Source organism: Trachypithecus francoisi, unplaced genomic scaffold, assembly GCF_009764315.1.
Source record: "Trachypithecus francoisi isolate TF-2019V2 unplaced genomic scaffold, Tfra_2.0 Lachesis_group16, whole genome shotgun sequence".
NCBI lineage: Eukaryota > Metazoa > Chordata > Mammalia > Primates > Cercopithecidae > Trachypithecus > Trachypithecus francoisi.
The window spans coordinates 96,167,878-96,191,228 of NW_022681461.1; the positions used below are offsets into that span (position 1 = coordinate 96,167,878).

At 64.7% G+C, this 23,351-nt stretch overlaps 1 protein-coding gene across 4 annotated transcripts in view; it reads right to left on the minus strand.

Moving 5' to 3' along the window:
- GPSM1 (G protein signaling modulator 1) overlaps positions 1 to 23,351 on the minus strand; it is a 31,724-nt gene that overhangs the window by 2,653 nt on the left and 5,720 nt on the right. For 2 of the 4 annotated variants that reach the window (XM_033238561.1, XM_033238560.1), the window contains exons 2-13: positions 21,606 to 21,827; positions 20,422 to 20,557; positions 19,449 to 19,600; positions 18,955 to 19,078; positions 18,555 to 18,670; positions 17,824 to 17,979; positions 16,383 to 16,491; positions 15,211 to 15,334; positions 7,598 to 7,668; positions 6,606 to 6,782; positions 1,095 to 1,251; positions 402 to 610 (exon numbers count right to left, since the gene is read on the minus strand). In XM_033238561.1, coding sequence (XP_033094452.1) covers positions 402 to 610; positions 1,095 to 1,251; positions 6,606 to 6,782; positions 7,598 to 7,668; positions 15,211 to 15,334; positions 16,383 to 16,491; positions 17,824 to 17,979; positions 18,555 to 18,670; positions 18,955 to 19,078; positions 19,449 to 19,600; positions 20,422 to 20,557; positions 21,606 to 21,827 — 1,753 coding nt within the window. Of the gene's footprint in view, positions 1 to 401; positions 635 to 1,094; positions 1,252 to 6,605; positions 6,783 to 7,597; positions 7,669 to 15,210; positions 15,335 to 16,382; positions 16,492 to 17,823; positions 17,980 to 18,554; positions 18,671 to 18,954; positions 19,079 to 19,448; positions 19,601 to 20,421; positions 20,558 to 21,605; positions 21,828 to 23,351 lie in introns of all 4 variants that reach the window. The other 2 variants (XM_033238559.1, XM_033238558.1) reach the window with 1 other exon arrangement.

The following is a 23,351-nucleotide window of genomic DNA, read 5'->3' on the forward strand; positions in this document are numbered from 1 at the left end:
TGCCCTCCCCACTCTGGGGGTGCTATCTGGCCTGTGTTTTCCCTGCCGGGTGTGGAGGGCTGGTGGGGAATCCCTGAGGCCATGAGCTCCAGGACCTATGACCCCCTAGCCCCCACCCTGAGTGCCTGCACAGCAGCGGCATGGCACAGCTTGGGGGTGTCCTGGGGTTGCCTTCTGTGGGGGTCTCTGGTATCCCCAGCCTGGGGTTCCCAGAAGTAGGGCTTCAGGCTCAGACACCCCTGGTCATCTGGTGACACTGGCTGAGTCCCCCAGGAGTCCCTCAAACATGACCTGAGACGGAGGAACCAGTGCCCACCTCACCCCTCAGGACACACAAGTTCCCTCCACACAAGTGGATGGCAAAGGGGCCATGAGCCATGCCCGCCTGGGCCGCAGCCCACCTGGTACTTGATGAGCATGTTGAAGAAGTCGTCCCCTGGCTCCTGGGGCTCGCCATGGCCTCGGAGGTGCCCTGCGTTGCTGTGGGTGATCCGAAGCCCTGGCAGGCTGCCCACACTGGCACGCTGGTCGTCCAGCCGGCGGCTCTGGGAGCTGGCGATGAGGTCGAAGAATTCCTCGGTCTGGGGCGAGGCCGTCATGGAGGGCTGGGCTGCGGAGATGCAGAGGGTGAGGCCTGGGACCCAGTGCGGGGTCAGGCCCGAGGCTCGGGCTGTGGCCACAGTGAGCTCTGACCTCTGAGCCCAGCCCAGCCCATTGTGCTCCTGAGGCCATGGCTTCCAGGGGAGTCTCCTGAGCAGCCTAGGCAGCTCTCGGCTGCTCCCTCTGCTGTGGCTCCCACGCCCACCTCTGGGGCTTCCAGCGGGTGACAGAGCGGGTGGGCTCCCACGCCCTGCCCACCCCCCTCCCCGAGACCGCCCATGCGGCCTGAGTATGTTCCGGAGGGCAGACTGATGACAGGCTTCCCAGGATGCCGCTCTGCGGGGGCTGTGGAGGGCGCCCTTGGTGACAGGGTGCTCTGCAGCTGGTCTGCTGCTCTGTCCCCCAAAAGCTCCTCACTGGAAGCAGGACGGGAGCCCTGGTCCTGGCCCCTGCAGACAAGCCCAAGGGAGGGCCCGGCTGAGGGAGGCACTCACCGATCCTGTCCTCCAGGGTGGGGGCGGCCGTGGCCTCAGCAGCCCCAGCCTGGCCATCATCCAGGGGACAGCGCTGGTCGTCCATGCGGCTGCTCTGGAACTTGGTCAGCAGGTCAAAGAAGCACTCCTCGTCTGAAGACGGGGCCCTTGGGATGCTCTGGGGAGGGAGTGGGGTCACTGCAGCCAAAGCTAGCCCCGCAGACCCCTGCACGAGACCGCGGGCTGCTTGCCCGGGCCACACACACTTCTCAGACCCTGGCCAAGGTTGGGACCCTCACCTGCCCCGTGTCGGCTACCCCTCCCCCAGGATATGCCACCCACCCTCAGCACCCGGCTACCCCTCCCCCAGGACGTGCCACCCATCCTCAGCACCCAGCTACCCCTCCCCCAGGATGTGCCACCCACTCTCAGCATCTGGCTACCCCTCTCCCAGGACGTGCCACCCATCCTCAGCACCCAGCTACCCCTCCCCCAGGATGTGCCACCCACTCTCAGCATCTGGCTACCCCTCCCCCAGGAAGTGCCACCCACCCTCAGCACCCAGCTACCCCTCCCCTAGGACGTGCCACCCACCCTTGGCACCCGCCGACTCCCCCCGACTTCTCCCCTCCCATGGCTGGCACTCCGGTCCAGCCCTCTGTCCGTCACCTGCCCTGGGCCAGCCTCACCAGCCTTGGCGTGGAACACTCCCCAGACATCCCAGGAAGCCTCCCGTGCCTCCTGTCCCTATGCCCACCACACCCTGTGTCAGCCCTGCCACGAGCTCCCTGCGTCCATGCCCCACACAGCCCTCACCGGTGTCTGCTGTGTGAATGAACTCGAAGGAATGAACCCCGCGCTGGGCCTCAGTCCACACACCCAAACAAGGGAGGCTGGAGAGCATGGTCTCCTGTGGCTCCCCTGAGGCGGCCCAGCTGAAGCAGGTCTACCCCGTGACCCAGCTTCACAGGCCCTGGTCTGCCCCAGGGCTGATGGGTGGCTGTGATGGTTCCAAGCCCCGTCCACCTCCCGGCTGGCGCTGGCACACCCTGCCTGGCCCCAGCCTGTCCATCTCACGGCTGGTGGCCTCTTCCAGGCCTGCACAGTGCTGGGCTCAGTTAACAAGAGACGCAACGTTGGCGGAGATGGCAGCTCCTGGGTACCCGATGCTGCCTAGGATTCCCAATACCTGACTCCCACAGCCCAGGAGACAGGCAGCTGACAGACAACTGGAATTCCCGACACCTGATCCCCATAGCCCAGGACCAGGGCTCCCGTCCTGCTTCCAGTTGTCTGCTGGACCCAGCCCAGGGCACAGGAGGGTGAGGCCCAGAGACATACGTGACCTGCCCGAGGTCACACTGGGGCAAAAAAGAGCTGGGATTCAGAACCCCGAGTTGAGCCGAGGGCCCCTGGCTTTGGCCCCTAAAGTCAGTCCCCAGCTGTCATGGAAACCTCAAGTGCCTCCTGTCCCTGAGGCAGACCCGGGGAGGGGGAGTTCTAGCACCCCCTTCTCCCTGCAGGGCTCTGTCCTCCTGCGGCCTGGCTCGGGCCTATGGCGACACCCCTACTCCCTCCGATTCCCCAGGCAGGAGGGAGGGGAGAACTGGCCCAGGCTGCAGGGAGGGCCACATCCACTTGGGTCAGGGCTCTGGGAGTTGCAGGTCCAGGCAGAGGGTGGCACTGGGGTTGCCAGCATCTCTGAGTGCCAGTGGGGGTGCCACACAGGCCTCTCTGGGAGGATGTGGCCTCCTGGTCCAAAAGGGACTGGCTCCCAGGCTGTGATGGCCTTGGGCACAGCTGTGGGGGGGCCTCTGTGGGAGGCCAAGCTGGGCTCCCCCAGGTGACCCAGGGCCCAGGTGAACTGAGCAAGGCCCCTCCTGGGACAGGCAGGACCCCTCAGGGGCCATGTCCCAGGCACCATGGCAAAGCCCCTCTCAGGGTCCCATGTCGTGCAGCCCTCCCCTTCCCTGAGGCCGGGGCCACCTGTTGAGGGGCTAATGCATCCCTCACATGACGGGCAGGGGCCCAAGACCACAGGTACAAAACCACGGCTTAGTGCCTGGTACGGGGAGAGGCTCTGGATAGTTTGGGGCCCCTTGAGCCCCTCAGGAGCAAGACCCTTGACCCCAAGGCCACCTGCCCCTGCATTTACGTCCCAGTAGAACATATCCAGTGGGACTCCGGGTCCCGCCTCCCTGCTGTAACCCCTCCCTTGCCCCAACCCCGGCTCCCTCCTTTCTGGAGGTCTCAGAGTTCCTCCTTAAGTCTGACTGTAGTCTCTCTTGCTTTAACACAAGCTCAGTTTCTCCTCAGGAGGAGGGGAACACACCCTGACCAAGACCACCCCACCCGGCTTCACAGAGGCCCGTGTGCTCCCTCAGCCTCCACCTGTTAGGACCCCAGGGACCCCAGACTCACGCGGCTCACAGGCTCTCTCCACAGCGGCGGGGCGCCCCACGCTGGGTGCTTGGCCACACAGAGCGCAGGCAGGACACAAGGTGCTCAGGGCCACCACCACCCTGCCCAAAGTGCCCAGTGCTGCCTCAAGGCTGGGATGCCTGAGGCTTAAATAGGACCCTGGGCAAGGGCTCAGCCCTCCTAGCACCCGCCCCTGCTCACTTGAGCACATGCACACACATGGGCTCACACACACGCACAAACTCACACACATGCACACGGGCTCACACACACGCAGGAGCTCACACATACCACGCGGGCTCGCACACACGCACGAGCTCACACACACGCACAAGCTCACATCCACCACGCGGGCTCGCACACACACCCAGGCGCACTCCGTAAACGCTCCCCCAGCGAGTGCAGCAGTGAGCCTCCCGCCTCCCTGTCCCATGCCTGTGGGCGGGCACATTGCAGGGCTGTGTGGGAGGACAGCCTGCTGAAGAGCCGTTTTCCTGCTGACACCCCGGCCCCTGGGCCTCCCTCCAGAGCTGGGCCAGGTGGGGAAAGCTACCTCTTTATTCAGCCTGACTACGGAGGCAGGCACGGAGAAGCTGGGTGGGTTGCTGTCCTCCTCATCTGGAGTCCTCTGTCCGGGACAGCCCTTCCTGCCCCACAGCCCTCGGTGGCTCCCCAGTGCCCTGGACCTCCCGGCCAGCTCAGCTCCAGCCTCTGGTTGCTGCCCCTGTCTCATTTCTGGTTGGACCCACACTGTCCCCAGCCTCTGAGGCCAACCCTGCCCTGCCCCCTACCCTCCACCCCAGGATGAGTTCTCTGAACCCCCAGACCACACCCAGCCACACCGCCTCACACCCCAAAGGCCCCTGCACTGTCTGGGCACAGGGTGGGGAGGAGCAGAGGCTGGCTGGTCAGCAACAGCAACGGCACAGTGTCGGTATCAGCTGCACTTTGCAGACAAGGACCCCAACTCAGAGGTGAAAGCCCTCCCCTGAGGACCCCAGCAGAGGGGGAAGGGGGCCCACCCGGCTACTGACAGCCCAGGGATATGTCCTCCACCCACTGTTGCTACAGTCCCCATGCAGGCTGCCACCAGGGTGCAGACGGTCCTTACTCGGGGAGGTACCCGAGGTCCTGACCTCAGGAAGGCCAGTGGGGTTCAGGTCAGCAGAAAGCCGAGGCCCTGCCACGTCCTCACAGGCGCTGTGAACCCCGTTTGTCTGGTGCCAGGATCTTGGCTGTCCCAGGCGTCCTGCCCTGTGGTGGCTGCAGGGGCCAGGGGAGCAGGGCCAGGCAGCTGGACATTTGGAACTGTGTCCCCTGGCCCTGCCGGCCCAGACCCAGGGCAGTTTGTTGGGGGGACATGAAGCCTGGAAGCCCTCAGAGGCTGTGCTTTCTAGAAAGCCATCTGTCCCTGAGGCCGGCTGACTCTGGCCTGTCCCACACACGCTGCCAGCCTCCCGTTCCTTCCTTGGAGGCCCAGATGTGATGGGCAGAGCCAGCTGTGGACAGAGCAGGTGTCTGGGTCCCAGTCCTGCTCCTCCCTCCAGGCCCAGGGAGGTTGGGGGATCACCAGGACCCCCAGGAAGGCCTGACCAGGTGCTCCCTGGTACCCTTCCCTCTGCACCTCTCCCGTCAGTGGACGGATGGAACCAGCCCAGATGGCTGGGCAGTGCTGAGGCTGAATGAGGGGAGGGGAGGCTGCATCCTGCTGGTGGGAAGGATGAGCTCGGGCAGCCTCGGGGGACTGTGAATCCCAGCCCGGAACCCATACCCCTCTGCAGGTTGGTGCCCACGGACGAACAGTTTCAGACTATTTCTAGTGGTTTGGACCCAGCCGTTCTGCTCGGGGGAGCTCCAGACTGACCTCTGAACCTGGACTCGGCCCATCTGTGCCCCTGAACACCAACCAGCTCCCCCGTGGCTGGAGCGGCCCTGGCACAGCTGACACCTGCCAGGCACAGGCCCGACCTGTCCCCCGTCATCCCCGAGTCTGACCACTGGTCTGTCTGTCCCCCATCTGTCTACCCATACACTTGGCAGTCACTGCAACTGTCCCACCCCTCCCTCCACCTCTGTGTGCCGCAGCAATGCGGGGAAGCTCCTGGCTAGGCCTGAGGACCCGGGCGGCCCCCAGGCTGTGCTGCTGCTGCTTGCTGGGCTGTGACCCTCTGCTCCACTCGTGACCCTGAGCCCAGGTGGGGTAGGGCACGGTGGGGCCTCCCAGCCCCTGACCAGGAGGAACCCTGGGTGGACCTAGCCCCTTGCTGTCCCCTTACCAGGGGCTCGTCAGCCATGCAAAGGCCACTCAGCTGCATCCCCTCCACCACCCCACTCACCATCAGTCCTGCCCCGGCCGCTGCACCGACAAGGAGAGGCCCCAGCACCTTGACCTGGCAGGAGCTGCAGGTGCTTCCACACCAGGGCCTGACCATGGGCGTGGCTTGGGGCTTCCCCCCTGCCCCTTAGATGCCCCTCAGGCCCCTCTGCTCAGGGACCCCCGCCAGATTTCAGAGATCCCAGGATTCCCCCAGGGATTACAATGGCTTCGTCCACCCCTCCGAGGCCCTGCTGGGATACACAGGCTTGACCTCCCTGGCCAGAGCCTCCAAGAGCCGCCTCAGGCAGGGGCACCCCATCAGGGCATCTGTACAGCCCAGCTCTCACAGTGGGGGCAGCCAGTCCCTTTCAGGGACACGCTCCCGAGACTAGCAGCTGGGTCTGGAGGGTTCCAGCGAAGGAGGGCGGGGGCTGGGGTCAGAGGCCACCTGAAGGCTTGGAAGAGCCAGCCCCCAACTGGTGAACGAGATGGAAAGTGGGGCCCAAAGAGAGGCGGAGCCTTCCCTGCAGAAGAGCCCAGCCCAGAGTCCCCAGGAGGCTCCTCGGTGGCCAGGGCCCCTGAGGCCGGGAGCGACCACAATGCTGAACACTCAGCCCTGCCCAGAGCCCCCGCCGGGGTTCCCAGGACAGCACTGCACCAGGTGTACCACAGAGGGACCCCTGCCTCCCCAGAGTGCCTGGGCCTGGCCCAGCCCGTTGGCTGGCAGTGGAGTTGGGGTGCCGTTGCCAAGCTCTCCTCCCTCTCGGCCTGGCTCTTCTGTCAAAGACGCCTACCGTGCGCGGCACATGCACCCGGACGTCGGCGCTGTCCAGCGGGGAGTGGCTGCCCTCCCGGGGCCTCCTCTCAGCGTCCGGGCCTTCCTGGTACTTCCTGCTCCTCACGGGGATGGGGAACGAGTCCCTGCTGGGCCCCCGCCAGTCCCCTGCGTGGGGGCTGTCTCCATTCTGCTCCTGGGGAGGGGCAAGGCTGCGCATGTCCTGGGCGATTGTGAACCGATGTCCCCATCCCAGGACCCTGAAGGGAAGGCCAGGCCGCCTCCATTTCATGGACATGCACAGTAGGTACTCAGTCCCCAGGGAGGAGGAGAGAACTGGGGCTGTGGGGCCTTGGTTGGGGCCGGGAGAGGCAGGGTGGGGCGCTTGAGGGCCAGTGACCCCCGCAAATATCGGCCGGCTTACACCGGCAACGACAGTGACTATGGGCGTCCTTGGGCCTTGTCCCCACAGCAGAACCCTGACGGCCATCCACAACTGAACACAGGCCACGCCAGAGGAACCAGAGGAACCAGAGGCTCAGAGAGGTCAGGCTGCCAGCCCAGGCCACACAGCACTCACTGCCGGCAGGCACAGGGTCAGCCCAGGGCCCTACGCCAGGCAGCCCCCGAATCTGTCCGTCTGTGTTTGCTGAACCCCAGCTGGCATCTGCACCTGGAGCAGCTGTCCTCACTTTGGGTGCAGGGTCCGAGAGGGTAGGGAGCAGGCAGGAGTGGGTGTCCCTGTCTGTGGGTCCCGAGGGTGCAGTGACATAGCGGCTGGGTGGAGCATGAGGGCCTGAAATGTGTGAGGACCACGCCTCGCCTGGGGCGCAGCTGGCCAGACGCTGAGGGACATGGGTGAGCAGGTGGCAGATGGGCCTGTGCAGGAGGGTACATTTATCCCCCAGCAGACGGGCTGAGGTGGGTGGTGGTGGCTCTGCCTCATTAACCCTGCTGCCCGTGCTCTGGCAGCGGCTGTGCTGACATCGGCCCCATGTGTCCCTGGCTCACCCGCTCCAGGGGGAGTCTCAGCAGGTCCCAGGTCTCCGCGCTCAGCCTCTGTGTCCTCTTGGGTCTGGCTCCTGAGGACAGAGGGACCCGGTCAGCCTGCACCACCCTGGCACCTCGCACCGGGTGGGCCAGGCCAGAGTCTCTGGGGGGCCAAGGACCAACCCAGCCGTGGCTTTCTGACAGCCAGCCCCCCTTGTGGAGGCGAGTGCCACGTCTGAGTGTCCTCTGCATCTCCCCGACTGTACTGTCAGAGTCAAAGGGGACGCGCGTCGAGACGGGGCGCACCCTGGGTGGGGCCAGGTGGGGTCTGGCTTTGGCTCCCCCGTCCTGGAAGGGCCTGGCTCTGGACAGGCCTCTCCCCCACCACGCACAGGGCCTCCGGCGTCAACTCCTGCTGTTCCTCCTGCCTGGACCCCTTTCCTGTGGCCCCTATGGCCCTCGGCCACCTCTGTGAGGCCACCCAGTCCCCCTCCTGAGGGTGCGTCATGCTGTGCCCCAGAGGCAGGTGGGGCGGGGCTCTGGGTCCACTCCCAGCTCACTGCAGGTAGTCCAGGCCAGGGTGGGGGAGGCAAAGGCCTCAGATGAGTCCCCCAGGCCAGCTCTGTCATGGGACCTTCCCCAGGCTCCTGTCCATCCCTCCTGGCCCTGGGCTCACCCTACTGGCCGCATCTCCACCCAAGGGACCCCCATCTCCTCTAGCCGCAGTGGGGTGGTGGGGCGCAGCTGCCTGACCCAACCCTGGTCAGCTACATACTCAGCGGAGCCACCAGTGCCTGTCCTGGGCCCCCCGACAGCCCCACAGCCAGGCCTACCTCCAAGCCTCTGTCCTAACACGGCCCAGGCAGAGGCGGGTGTCACTCAGCCCTGAGGGGTCCAAAAGGATTTGGGAGTTTGGGAGAGTGGCCCTACCTCAGTCCAGCCGTTCCCAGAGCACTCACAGGGACCCAGATCCAGGGCACAACAGACCTGGCAGACCAGAAATGAGGTGGCCAACGGAAAAATGGAATGAAATCCGGGATGTGGGGAACGTCCCCAACCAGGCGAGAAGTGCTGTGGGAAGGCCTGATGCCGTGGCTGAGAGCCAGGGTCTGTGGACGCTTCCCTGAGGAGGTGGCGGGATGGACGGGGGCACAGCCACTGTGGAAAAGGTAGCAGAATGTTCCAGGCAGAGGGGACGACAACGGAACGAGGCTGGCACTGAGGACCCTGTCTCTGCTGTCCCAACGCCCGGCACATCTCCAGGGAGCCTCTCGCAGCTGGGAGGACACCGGCCCTCCTCCCCGCTCACCCACAGCTCCCACCCCCCCATGCCCACCCTTACCCAGTCTTCCTGGGAACCAAGTGTCCCTCCACCCGCAGACACACTGGACACGGGCTGTGCCTAGGGGCTCTGAGCACACCCGGTGTGAGTCCGAGGGCGGGGCCAGAGCCAGCCCTGGCATCAGTGGGCACTCTGAGAATCCAGTCCTGGCACCTCCAGACCAGCAGACTTGGCCCCATTACTACGCCTCGGAGCTCAGTGCCGTCCTCATCAGACTGGGCCAGCAGGGATGGGCCGGGTAGCGCGGTTCCCCTCTGTGCTCTTCCCCGGAGGAGCTCAGCTCCTAAAGCGAAGCTGCTTGGTGGCTGCCTGCACCAGGCAGACATGGAGGGCAGGCCCAGACATCCCCTTACCCCGTCCAGGCCCTACTGCATCAGGGGGCACAACCACCAGGGCTGGGGCACTCGTCAAAGTTAGCATGAATGGCCAGGCAGGGTGCCGGGGCCTCAGGTGCACCTGGACCCCACCGTTAGCCCTGGGTTCTGGGCCCTGCCGGGGAACGCAACATCCACAGATGGAGAGAGCCGGCTCAGGCGGGCAGTCACTCAGTCATTTCACGCATTGGACCCCACACACAGCCCCTCCCAGCCTCACCTGCACAGCTGGGTCACTCAGCCAACATCTCCCTGAGCCCAGCCTCAGCGTGGCCCTGTTAAATATGAGCCTGGGCCCAACCACGAGGGAGGGAGGAAATGGGCCAGAGTGTCAGCGTCTCTCAGGGTCTCCCTTACAGGCCCACGCTGGGGATGAGAACAGGCCCGGGTCTTGCTGGAGGGCTGCTGTCTGAGCACTGTGCCACCGAATGGAATCCAAGCCTCCAGCCCGCACTGGGAAGGGGGTCCTGCCCCCACTTAGTGAACGGCAGTGATGAGGATGCGCTGGGGGCTTCGGACGGCCAAGAAGGCGCCTGGCGGACAGCGAGGTGCTACCTATGGGGCACAGGGGAGCCCCTGGCCAGGCCTGGCTGCTATAGAAGTCCCTTCCCCAGCCTGTCCATGTGACCTGTCTAAACAGTGAGCATCCTAAATGCGGCTGGGGGGAAGGGGACAGGAGCCGAGGACTTGAGGGCCCAGGCTGTCCTCCACCTCCAGCCCGGTGGCCCCAGACCAGCCCACGGCGAATGCCTAGGGCTTCATGAGAGTTGGGCAGGGACTGGGAGCTGGCAGAGTATGGGCTGTGCACTTCCCTGGCCTGGCCTCCGGGCTCTGAGGACACACCCTCAGCTCCTGCTCTCGAGAGGCCTGAGAGGGAAACGTGTGCAGCCAGAGGCACACCTGGGGCCCATCAGGGCCTGAACAGGACGCTGCGACCCGGGGCCGTCCACTGTGCCTCCCACTCCCAACACGAACGCCCCAGGCAGGGCTCCCAGCCCCGCCCTGTGGCCACAGTGGTCAGTGGGATCAGGGTTAGCTTTGGCACATTCAGGATCTGGCCAGGCACTGACGTGGAGCCGCCCCAGCCTTGGGTGGTGCAGCCTGAATGGGACAGAACGGCGCTGGGGTCGGCGGCCTGTTCTCTGAAGGGCTGCCAGCTGCCCACCCCCACCCAGATTAGCAAGGTAGCTCTGAGGACAGCTCCTGATCCCACACAGTTTGGGGTCTGCTCCCCACACCATGGAAATGACAGAGGAGCACGTCTGCTGGGGCAGTCCCTTCACTTACCACACCCAGCGAGAGCCCCGCTCCATCTCCCCGTCTGCACTTCCTGAGAGCCTGGCTCTCCCTCCGCCACCCCCCGATGCCACAGGGGCCTGACTTGGTTTCCCCAACGCATCCTCCGGGTCCTGGGTCCGGCACAGCTGCTTCTGCCAGGCCTGGCCCTCCACCAGGACACTGCATGGATGGGCCCTGGCTGCAGCAGCGGCTGAAATGCCCTTCTGAGACACAGCCTGTGTCTGGCTCCAGGGCGGGTGCCCTCATGACCAGGCACAGACGGTGGGCGGAAGACCCGCTGCGCCCGGCTCAATGCACCCTCTGTCTGCAGAGTCGGCTGAGGCATTGAGTGTGAGTCCAGCGCCCTTGGCCGAACTGTCCAGACAGGCCCGGCCCACTGGCTTGGCTTCCTGTCTCTCCCGCCTACAAGGGCAACGTTTGGAAACTTCTCCCAGCACCGCCCCAGGGCCACCCGACGCTGACCGTCACACTGTCGTCATCATTCTGTCCTCAGCCAGCTTCAATGTGCCATGGCTGACTCAAGCCCCCCGAGCATCTCAGCGCCCCCTGTGCCTGCCTGACCCCTCAGGGCAGCACCCCCTTGCCGGCTTGGCTTAGACCTCAGCAACCCCGATTTTCAGCTGCCCACCGTTCCTTTACACCCACCTCTGGTCTGAAATCCAGGCAGTCCCTGCCTTACTGCAGACCCAGAGTCCCACCCCTCCTCACTTCCCTGCAGCCGGATCACCTGCCCCTCACCTGCCTGCTGCCCCAGCCTTGCCCCTAAGTCCCCTCTCCAAGAAAGGGGGTGGTAAGGGCTGGCGCAGGCCTTGCCCCTCCTCTGCTGGGTCCTAAGGGCCCCGCCCCACTGGAGAGGGGGTCTCACACAAGGGCCCACAAAGCCCTCCCTTCTTTGGCCAAGGCCCTCTCCTTGTTCCATCAGCTCCAGACCGTCTCCCCGCTGTCCCTCCACCCACCAGGCTGTCCCCTGCCTCAGGCCCTTTGCACAAGCTGTTCCCTCTGCCCAGACTGCTGTTCCTGCGTCTAAGCTTGCGGCTCACTTCTCTCTGACCTCCAGTCTTTGCTGCAGTGTCATCATCAAAGCCCTAACTCCCCATGGGATGGTGTTAGGAGGTCCTGAGGTTTACATGAGGTAACAAGGATGGAGCCCCATAATGACGAGTGGCCTTAGGAGAAGCCACCAGTGTTCTCAAACTCCCCCTTCTTCCTCCCTCTCTCTGCTATGTGAGGACACAGCGAGAAACTGCCGTCTGCCGGTCAGGAAGAGGACCCTCGCCAGCGCCCAAGCACATGGCACCCCAACCCTGGCCTTCTGGCCTCCAGAGCCGTGAGGAGGAAACGTCTACTGTTGCTGCCCCGGCCTGTGGTGCTTTGCGAGGACAGTCGGAACGGACCACGACTGTCACCTCCCGAAGCTGCTGCAGCCTACCTCCCCTGTTCCTATCCACACCTCCCCTGCTGGGCTTTTCTTTCTCTCAAAGCTCATCCCATGTAGCTCGCTCCTGGGCTGCCCTTTCCTCACCTATCAGCTGCTGGACGCGGCTCAGCGGTCTCAGTACCAGTGAGGGCCCCAGCAGTGCCTGGCACACGGCAGGGGCCTGGTGACCGAGCGGCAGGCATTTACTGTGTATCTGCTGCGTGCAGGACCCTGTGTACCATTTCTCACACACTGTCCCCTCTGGGCCCTCTTAGGTGCACGGACGGAGGGTGCATCCTCCATCCCTGCGGCTGCCCAAGGGCCACTGGGCTGCTGGAACAGGAGGACCGTGCTGCAGTCACGCCTGCCTCGCCCACCCAAGGCCTGAACATAACAGGTTTATGGGCTCTCAGGCTTGCTGGCCTCTCACCCCTGCCAAGCTCTGTTCCCAGCACTACTGGTGGGTCTGTTCCCTAGATGGGGACACTGAGGCACAAGTGGGTCAAGTCACAATCAGCTGGCCAGGGCTGTAGCCCATAGCCTAAACTGCAGGGGATGTCATGCCATGCACATCCCTGACCCCAAGGCCACCTGTCGGGACGTTCAGGGGACTTCTCCCAGGGAGGCTGATGGCATGCTCCCCTGGGAACTCCTGTGTACCGTGCTCACGATGCCCTGAGCAGGGCCCAGAGGGTGAAGGGCTGTGGAGCATGGTCAGCAGGGCTGAGGGCAGTCGCACACCCTGTGGGACAGGCAGGGCCATCGGGGACGGGCCAAGGGCAGGGGGAGGTCCTGTAGGGCTCAGGGCTAGCTCCATCCTCCTAACGTGCCAATTATGTTGCCCGCACCAAGAGCGGCAGCAGAAACTCCATTGTGCCTGGCAACCTTGCTGGGGTGGGGGATAGGGCAGCCCAGGAGCAAATGTGGGAGGCCCGGGCCTGTGCCCTCTGGCCAGGGAGGTGGGGGCTGGTTGCCGTCAGGGTCTCATAGAGGCCACACACCCAGAGAAGCTGGACAAGGGCAGCAGCTGGCAGGGAGGTGCCCCCCAGACACACTTCTGGGGCTTCTCTGCTGGCTGGGGAGGGGCCGGCAGAGGGCGGTGAGATTAATACGTTGACTAAGCCGCGCCAAGGTTCTTCGTCCTCCAGCCGCACGGAAGTCTCCTTGTGTTTATCAACTGGACACCAAACCCACCAGCCTCTGCCACGCCCACCGCCCATAGACCACGCCCACAACAGCAAGGTCACGCCCCACCACGTCCCCGCCGAGCTGAAGCCCCGCCCCCAGACGATTTCCTCCTCCCCGCCCCCGCCCCGCCCACACCCCTCTGGCAGAGCCCTCCTGTGCCCCCAGCCCCCGGCGCCCCCTCCGCACGGGCCAGGCTCTAGCGTGGCTCTGCACCCCACTTCCCTCCTTCTGCTCGCAGATCCACCCCGCGTTCCGCACCTGCCGAATGGGGAGGCTGCGTGGGTCCTTCCGTGGCGCCCCAAACCCGCAGCGCCGAGTCCAGACTTCCGGCCTCAAGGCCCTGTCCCTGCCGGGCTCAGCTGAACGGGGGTCTCCCCCAGGGCCGCCCAGACTCTAGGGGTGCAGCCTGCCTCCCGCAGCGGCATCGGGGCGGCGGCCCCAGGCAGGCTGCAGGGCTGCCCTGGGCAGGGAGGCGGACCCTTCCCCAGCCCTGGGGGAGGAGGCATCGGGCCGGCTGGAAGGAGTCCCGCACTCGGGGCGGCACAGCCGAGCCAGGGACGGACAGAAGCTGCTTTGTTCCAGCGTCCTCCCACTCCGGCCCCCCTTTTCCTTGGCTCCAAGAAAGAAAACGTTGGGAGGACCCGGAGCCGCAGCCTCCGCAGAGCCTTTCCAGAGCTGCTCCCAGAGCTGCTCCCAGCCCTGCCCCTAGTTGCTGCTGGGGTCCCAGATGGTGGTAGTGCCGAGCCAGGGACAAAGGAGGGGCACTAGGGGTGCCTCAGGAGCTCTCTGCAGAGCTCCTCACTCTTAAGAAACCCAGGCCATGGATATAGGCCTGGATATCCCGGGGGGCACAGTCCAGCCCATCCCCCACCCACCCACCGCCATCGGTAACAGCACCTGGTCCCACAGGTTCGCTGAGGGCCCCAGAGCCTCTGCTCCTTCCTCTGTCCTCGGCCTCTGTGGTGGCTGACATGCACCCCCAATTTCCCAGGAGAGGTCATCGTCAGAAATCCATGAGCACCGTGGCACAAAAACCCAGGGGATGGCTGGGCACGGTGGCTCACGCCTATAATCCCATCACTTTGGGAGGCTGAGATGGGAGGGTCGCTTGAGGCTGGGAGTTTGACACTGGCCTGGGCAACATAGTGAGGCCCTATCTCTATAAAAACATTTAATTATTAAAAGTAAAATAAGAAAAAGAAACTCTGGCAGCCCAGCACCGCAGCCCAGCACCACATCCAAGCCTGGTATTCCCAGCCTGGTCCTAAGCAGGCCTGGGGGGCACCAGGTACGTTCTGGGAGGCAGGCATCCCTTCTCGGGGGCTGGGGCTCAACTCCTGGCAAACTCAAGACCCTCGGGGGTTGGGGACACATGGGTGGGGCAGTTGCTCCTCCTAGACCTGCCCCTCACTCACTGCCAGCCACCTCAGGAAGTCAGCCCAACCTGGCACCACCCCTGGCACCTATTAGTCTATTCGCTTTGTGGGGGATGTTCTGTCCTATGTGCAGCACTGCTGACCGGCATGGCACGACCAGCGGTACATGAATGAGGTCACCACGGTGGCCTCGCCTGGCCTTGGGCCTTGCCTGATTACCGCCCCAGGCACATGGGGCTCCCCCAGCCCAGCCCAGCCCTCTGGCTGATGCCCTCTCGCCTCCCAGCGGCACTCTCCCACCCGGGTCTGAGGACAGAAGCCCTCCCTGCACTGAGTGCTCCAGGGGCAGGTGGGGGGTGGAGGCCCCGGAGCAGCCAGCGGGGCAGTAGGTGCCCACCTCCTGTCCTTCAGCCAGCAGCCCTGCGGCGCCACCCAGGACGTGGGTGGGAGGGGCTCAGGGTGAACCTCAGGCCTGTGCTGTCCCTGAGGCCAAGAAGAACTGGCTTGCAGGGCCATTTTCTGCCAGCTGCCACCTCAGCCATGCTGGCCCGGCCTCTATCCCACCCCTCCCCAGCTCCCAATCCGGTCTGTGCCTGAGGGGAGCAAGACCCCCATCCCGCCACAACCCTGGCACTCACCCTGGGCCTCATAGCCGGCCAGGTCAGGCTTCTCTGAGGCTGCCGGGCTGGTCAGGCGGCCGAGCACCAGCTGCAGCTGCGCCACGTTCATGCGGGCGGTGAGCTCCCCATGGCGGTCCCCGATCTACGGTGAGCGGGGTGGAGCGGGCAGGTGTGGCTGAGGGCCCTGCTGTGGGCTCCAAGGGGACCTCAATGGCCCCCAGTACACCCGTCCCTGACCTTCTCAGTGACCTGAACTGGTCACTGACCCCTGGGCCTCTGAGGGAACCAGGACTCACTGCGGACCCGGAGGTGGAGTCTGGAGCTCTGTCCCTGGGTGAGGTGGCCCTACAGGTCCTCAACAGCCCCTAGTCCCACCCCAGAGATGCTCGGGCTCCCAGGCAACCAGGCCTGTGCCCTCTGGTGTGCGAGGGGCCCGGCCCCGCCCGGCTGCACCTCTCTCAGCCCTTGTGCGCCGAGGCTCTGTGGGGGACCCGCCCAGGAACATCCACATTTCTCAGGCACTGTTTGCTTAAGTCAAGCAGAAGAGAGGGAGACATGGCGCGGGGGGCACTGTCACATGGAGCCCTGGAGGGCCCTGGAGGCTGTAGCCTGCACTCAGAGGGACACGGGGGCTGCCAGCTGGCTGCCAGTGGAGAAGCTCTCCAGACGAGGGCTCTGCTGACCTTTGCATGCCCGCCCCTCTCCACCCTCACCTGAGCACCTGCAGGCCTCCCCACCCGGCCACCTCCCACACAGGGCTATCGTGGTTGGCAGGGGCTGGCACCATCTTTAGCATGAACAGGCTCGGGGTGTGCAGAGGGAGGTGGCGTGGGAGTGGGTGATGTAAGGACAGGCCAGGAGCCGGGAGGCCCAGAGTTCATCTGTGATGTTCTGCCCTGACCACAGTAGGAGGGTGCTAATGGACAGAGCCCACAGAGACCCTGTGCAACCTCTCCAAGGAGGAGGAGACGCAGCTGCCCAGGAAAGCACCAGCTGGGGGCTGCGGGAAAAACCCCCGGGTGCGGTAGACACATTGTCACCAGGCCTCAGAAGGACCAGGCGGCTGCAACGGCCCTGAAAGGATGAGGGGCGGCCCAGGCATGCAAACGCTTGCTTGGGACAGATTGAACCCAACCCGTCTGGAGTGGGCTGGGCAGTGCCCAGGGCCTCTGGGGGCAGGCCTGGCTCACCTCCTGGGAAATCTGCAGGTGCTTCTTGGCGAAGGTCAGGGCCTGCGCCGGGCGCCCCATGGACACGTAGGCATTTCCCAGGCTCCAGCACGCCCGGCCCTCACCCACTCTGCCAGAGAGGGAGACGGGATTCATACCCGCCCTCTCCAGGCCTGCCCCCGCCCCAGCCCCTCCCCTGGTGGTCAGGACCCCAGCATGACCCTGGCGTCAAGGGTCATCGGGGCCCCCAGGTCCAAGGAGCATAGACCGGAGGGCAGGATAACGCTCCCATCCGGAACCTCCCACAAATTCTGCCACCTTCAAGGAGAAGCCCCCCCCCATCAGCTCTACCTTTTCCCTTCCCATTAAAAGGATTAGCGCATAGAGCCCAAGCAACCTGGCCTGTGGCCAGCTTTGCCTTTGTGGGCAGTTTCTGGGCCCTTGGCCTCGCTCGCCCCCTGGCGGCCAGCGAGCCTCCTTCCTTGCACTCCCTCCACCCTTAGAGGCACCCCCCAAGTCACTGGGTGAGGGGGTGGTTTTTATGTTGGAGGGAAATGCATCTAACAGGAATGTGATCCTTTTCCCGTGGACGATTCAGTGGCATTTTGTCCATTCATACCGTGCACCGGGCACCTCTGTCTATTCCAGAACATTCTCATCACCACCTCACAAAGGAAAACCCTGGGCCGGGCGCGGTGGCTCAAGCCTGTAATCCCAGCACTTTGGGAGGCCGAGACGGGTGGATCACGAGGTCAGGAGATCGAGACCATCCTGGCTAACATGGTGAAACCCCGTCTCTACTAAAAATACAAAAAACTAGCCGGGCGAGGTGGCGGGCGCCTGTAGTCCAGCTACTCGGGAGGCTGAGGCAGGAGAATGGCGTGAACCGGGAGGCGGAGCTGCAGTGAGCCGAGATTGCGCCACTGCATTCCAGCCCGGGCCACAGAGCGAGACTCTGCCTCAAAAAAAAAAAAAAAAAAAAAAAAAAAAAAAAAAAAAAAAAAGGAAAACCCTGGGCCACTTTTAAGCCTCCAGGCAGGGCAGCCTTTCAGAAGACCCCTCCTCTCCGCTGTCTGTGAAAGGCCACAGGCCTGTGGCTCTGAGCCTCTTGTTCTGGCCACCACCTACCCCAGACCTGCACACAGGACAGTACTTAGGGGCCTGTGGTTTACCAGTGTGTCTCTGTCCAGAGACTGATATTTACATACATACATAGGTGGTGGGGGTCAACAGGGTGGCGAAGTGAGTGATGGGAGGAGGATCCCACCCACTTGTGCCAGGGGTCAGTGGCCAGCCCTGTGTCCACACTGTCTGGCTCAGTCCCCACAGCGGTGCTGCCCTGCCCGGGTCACAGCACGGTCAGTGGCAGAGGAGGGGATGGGACCCAGGCCACCTCGCCTGGGCCGTGGTAATTCAGCCTGTGGGCCGGGCCGGGTCTGCCCACCGCATCCGCACCACGCACCTGTCGGCCAGCTCCTGCGCAATGAGCAGGTGCCGCAGGTGGTACTCGGCCGCACGCTCGTAGTCCTGTAGCAGCGTGTACGTGTTGCCCAGGCTGTAGCAGGCCTGCGCCTCCACCGCCTGGTCCCTAAGCTGCCGAGACAGTTGCAGCGTCTTCCTGTGAAGAGTGGCAGGGTCAGCCCCCAGGAGGAGGGTTCCAGGGTGAGGGGTGGAAGGTAAGAATGGGGACGCAGTCTGCCCAGTGGTCCCCTGCCCCGGAATCCCGCTGGGGCCTCTCTGGGGTCCAGCTTCATCCCCACCTTCACATGGCCAGAGCTGGACTGTTGGCTCCAGGGTGACAGGCGGTCCTGGCAGGCTCTGGCAAGTCGCCTGACACCCTGAGCCGCCACTCCTCCCTGGAGGACCTGGGACTGCTGTGCCCACTGCTCAGGCTGAGATGGGGTTAAGTTTAGGGCTGGGTACAGGACCCAGTGCTGACAGCCGGGCTCCACCTGGCAGGCACTGCTCTGGAGGCATATGGCCCAGACCTCCCATAAGCCGGCTCCCCCACCGCCTGCCTCTTCATGAGCTTTGTCCGTCTGCCCTTCCCGGGGCAGCCTAGAACCCCACCTTGACTTCTGAGGAGAGGAGGGGAGGCAGTCAGATTCCCACCTTGGGGCAGGCACCTCCTTGGTCTGGCATCCAGCTCCCCCTGGCCTGCTGTTTCCCTGGGAGATTGTGGGGACCACCTACTTGTAGTACTCAGCAGCCACGTCGAAGCGCCCCAGGAAGACGTGGGCGTTCCCCAGGTTGCTATAGGCCCTCCTCTCGGCCGCCTTGTCTCCAAACTCCTTAGCAATGGCCAGGCGCTGCGGAGACAGACCCGAGGCCAGGCGGTCATGGAGCAGCCCTGGGGCCTGATGTGGGTGGACAGGGGCTGCCTCCCTTCCCAGGTGGCCGGCCAGTGATCTGTGTGTCTGGGGGAGCAGGTAGGAGCCGCAGGACAAAGTGCAGATGAGGCCGGGGCTCAGTGGGGTGCGCCTGCTGCCGGGCCACACCACGCCGCCCTGCTTTCAGGGACCACCAGAGGGGTGGCTCAGCCCTGCCCCTGCCGTAGCCCGACCCCTCCACCCCGTCACCCTGCCCGGCTCACCTCCTTGTGGAAGGTCGTGGCCTCTGTGAAGTTCCCCAGCAAATAGTGGGTGTTGCCCAGGTTACCGTAGGCCCTGCCCTGTGCCGCACGGTCGCCCAGCTCCTTCACCAGGGACAGGTTCCTCCTGGGGGCCGAGTGCCTCTGAGCCGTGTACCTCCCAGCCCACGTCCTCACCCACCCCAGGCTAGAAGAGCTGAGCAGTGGCCTCCATGCGGCCCTCAGGGCCACGCCCTGGAAAGAGGGTGGTTAGGGGTGGGCCTCCAGCGTCCTCGAGCTCTGAGGTCTGGGGCTTGGTCAGGTCCCCCCAGTCCCGGACAGGGGCAAGCTCAGGAGAGGGAGCTTGCAGCTGGGAAAGGGGGGCTGGGCGGACCTGCCGTCACCGCCCTGGGAGCTGCCAGGAGGTGTGGGCCTGGGGTTGGGGGTCTGGAAGTGTCTGTGGAGCTTAGAAATGCACAGACCAGCCCTGGTCCCTGGGCCGGCCCAGCCCCACTCACTCATAGAACTCGGAGGCCTTGCACAAGGTCTCTCGGACATCGGGCGGCAGGTGCCCGGGGTCCTGTGTGGCATTCGCGGCGTTCCAGGACAGCTGCTTGCCCTTGGCGTGGTACACGTTCCCGATGTTGTAGAGGGCCCTTGCCTCCCCGACCTGCGAGCAGCATGGAGGGTTGGGGGCGTGCCTCCCCGGCCCCCCATGGGATGTGCAGAGCCAGCAGGCCGGTGTCCTCACTGTCCTGGCCCTCGACACCAGGGGCCTTGGGGGCTCCCACTGAGTCACAGACACTAAGGCGGGGCGGAGGCCTGAGGACGGGACACCTGGGAAGCCAGCCTCTGTCCTCCCTCGCCATCCCTCCCTCCTCTGCGGATTGGTGTGGCCAGGGTGCCAGGTCCTCAGCTCTGTCCTCTGCTGCCCAAGGCTGAGAGCTCCAGCTGGGACCAGACGCTGTGGCCTCAAGCCCACTCGGCCACCTCCAGCTAGTGTGATGGGGGGCAAGTCATGTCCCCCTAGCCTCAGTTTTCTCGCCTCACAGGGTCATGGAGGGAGTTCAGCAAAGCCTATCTCGGATCCAGCACAAGCAGGGACGGAGCCCCTCTCCCTGCTGTCACCACCACCATCGAACTCGGCCTCCCACTGCTGCAGCCCAGAGCCACCCCCTTCCTCCCGCTGGGCCCCCCAGGGAGTGAGTGCAGGTGTGGACAGATTCAGGGGGAGGTCACTAAGAGGGGCAGCAGAGCTGAGGGTGGAAGATGGGGGCCTGGGCTGCAGTGTCAGTATGGTCAGCATGGGCTGGGGGGTGCCACTTTGGGGGCCCACACTCTCCCGGGTCACTCGGGATCTAGGGGACCGACCTCCCTGTCATGCCTCCCATGAGGGGCTGGATGATGGTGTGTCACCCGCCCGCCCCGACTGGATCTGGACGCAGGCCGTGGCAGGGGAGGGAGGCACCCAGCCCCGGACCAAGCCCCCACCTTGTCTCCCTGCTCTTGGGCGATGCTCAGGTGCCGCTGGCAGCAGACGGCAGCCTCGTCGAAGCGCCCCAGGACCTTGAGTGTGTTCCCCAGGTTTCCGCTGGCCTTGGCCTCCCCCATGCGGTCACCGATGGTCCTGGACGGCAGGGAGCAGTGAGGGGCCAGGCTGAGGACTGGTCAGGCCTCTGGGCTGGGGGAGGCTGAGCATGGGGTGGGGTAGCTGGGCCTCAGGGACTAGTGCGGAGTGGACAGGAGCCTGCGTCCCCTGAGGCGATGCTGGGTAAGTGAGGCCTGAGAGCAGCCCTGGGTGTGGGCTCTGCTGGGCTGGGTCTGGGGCACAGGATCCTGCCCATCATCACACAGGCTGCAGAGATGCCAAGAGCTATACACAGGACCTCAGGCCTGGGCCTGGGGCAGGGGGCTGGGGTCTGCAGCTGTTAGGGTCCGGGGAGGATTTGGGGGGCCTGATGGTGGAGAACTAACTTCCTGCTAACTCATTCAGGGGACATTTGCTGCATGCCCACCAGACACTGGGCTGGGTGCTGAGGAGCAAGTGTGAGCCCACTGGCCAGTGTGGGAGGGTTGCTCCAAGAAGCTCTGCCCTGCTGGGAGGTCAGGGCGGCTGCAGGGCTGAGGAGGAGGGCGCTGGGCAGGGCTGAGGCAAGGGAATCGTGTTCCTGCAAAGCATGGCCTGGGGGCTGGACCCAGCTGGAGACCCCAAGACCCCAAGAAGTGGCGGGCAGTGGGTTGGGGAGACTGGGGAGTGGATGACGCTGGGCAGGAAGGAGGCTGTGAGTGGGAGCTTGGGGTCCATGGGAAAGCAGGGACTGCCGCCAGGGCAGGACCACACCTCACTGAGCAGTGGCCGGGAGTGGGCCCGGGGCTCGGGGCCAGGGAAAGGGTGGCGCTCTGAGCCACACAGAATCACAGGCGGGCCACGCATAGTCATGAGTGCTCACACACAGCACGCGGGTCACGGCCCAGGCTCTCAGCAGACACACAGGCCCACTCACGCCTGTCAGCTGAAACCCAGCTCCCTGCGGGGGTCCCGGAGCCCTGGCTGCTCTCCAGGTGAGGCCTTCCCCGCTGCGTTCCCTTACACCCTGCTCGCCCTGTCCCCCTCTTCAAACTGTAACTGCTGAGGACAGGAAGTGTCCACCGGCCAGCAGGGCCGCCCCACTCACCGTGCCAGCAGGAGGTCGTGCTTGTGGTACTCCAGCGCCCGGCCATGCTCCTTCAGGTAGAAGTAGGCGTTGCCCAGCTGGCTGTAGATGGCACTCAGTGTCTTCAGGTCCTCGGTGCCCACCTGCACGGCAGCCTCAAAGAAGGCCACGCCTGCCTTGAAGTCGCCCGCCTTGCACAGACGCTCGCCCTCCAGCGCCAGCTCCAGGCACGATGCCTCCATCCTGCGCGGAGAAACTTGGTGTCATGGCTCACTCCTGGCAAGGTCGCCCCAGTGCCCGGGCACCTCCGTGGCTTCACTACAGACGACGCCCCTGTGTGGGCTGGGGTCCACACCACATCTGTGCTCACAGACCTAAGTGTCTCTTTGGGGTACAGGCCCGGAGCATGTGTGGGGCCCAAGGGCGCCCCAGCTGGCTCGCCTCTGCCAACACCTCCTGTCCACCCCTTATGCGGCCAATGTCAGGAACACCACGGGGGCAAAGGTGTGACTTGCTGCAGTCTGTGACTCCGGCAAGATCCTCAGGCCCAGGGGCCGATGCTGGAGGGGGCGTGGCCCCCATACCTTGCCTTCACCCAAATCCCAGCGGTACGGGCTGCAGGGGCCAGGTACCCTCGCCATCCTCCTGAGCAACCACAGCTGCTGGGAGAGGCCCCCCCCAATTCCCACCAAGAACAACTGAGGCTCCCAGACGGTAGTGGGGGCTGGTGAAGGCCACATGGGGGTCGAGTGGGGTGGGGATCTGATCTCAGCCCCTCCCCCACCCCCAAGCTCTCCCAGCCAGGGCCTGGGGTTTCAGTCAGCCTCCAAGCCTCCAGCAGAGACCGTGCTGGGGAGGTGTGGCTGACGGTTAGCCAGTCCCAGCCCCTGTCCTCCTGGTCCCCCACCCACAGAGCTAAGCACTCTCCACTGACAGCCAGGACAGGCCTGAGAACCCGCTGTTCCCCCGTGCTGCCCACCACCCCCAGCGCTACTGTGGGAAGATGCCGACGGCACCCCGTCCCCGGATGAACTCCACCCTGTGAGCAGTGCCCAACCCCAAGGACCAGTCCCTCTGCTGAACACCAATGCCCTGGCTGGCCCTGGTCCCCCACCTTCGAGCAGGGACTTCAGAGAAGAAACCCCTCACCCTGGGCCCTGTACAACCAGCAAGGAGCCCGTGCGTCAGCTGCCACCCTAGCCCTGCTCACCGAGGGACCCCACCCTGGGCCTTGGGGAGCTGCCCTCAGCACTCAGCTGCCAGGGAGGAGTGTGGGCGTCACTCCATGGCTGCCCGGCTCCACACCTCCCTGCTGCCTGCCCTGGAGCTGGGTGTCCTCCTCCATCCTACTCTTACAGGTCACATGGGCCTCAGGCTGCTGCGCTGCCCTGGGTGAAAGGTTGTGGGGAGAGAGCACACCCAGCAGATACCATGGGGTACCCAGTGTGAGCAGGCGGGCCTCCATCTGCAGGGTGCCCCTGAGGGTCAGAGGGCGAGAGCCACACAAGACTCAGCAAGGGGGCAGCCTCGGGGGGGCCCCAGGAGGTGGCAGACACAGCTGGAGCCCGGGAGGGACCTGATTTCAGAAAAGTGGGGGAAGGGCTCAGCCTCGGCTGCTTGCAGGCCAGCCTCATCACTCCTGTTTGCTTTCTGTTGCTTTTATTTTTCTTTTTTAAAACTTATTTTGCTATTACTAATTTTTTTTTTTTTTTTGAGACGGAGTATTGCTCTGTCGCCCAGGCTGGGGTGCACTGGCCCGATTTCGGC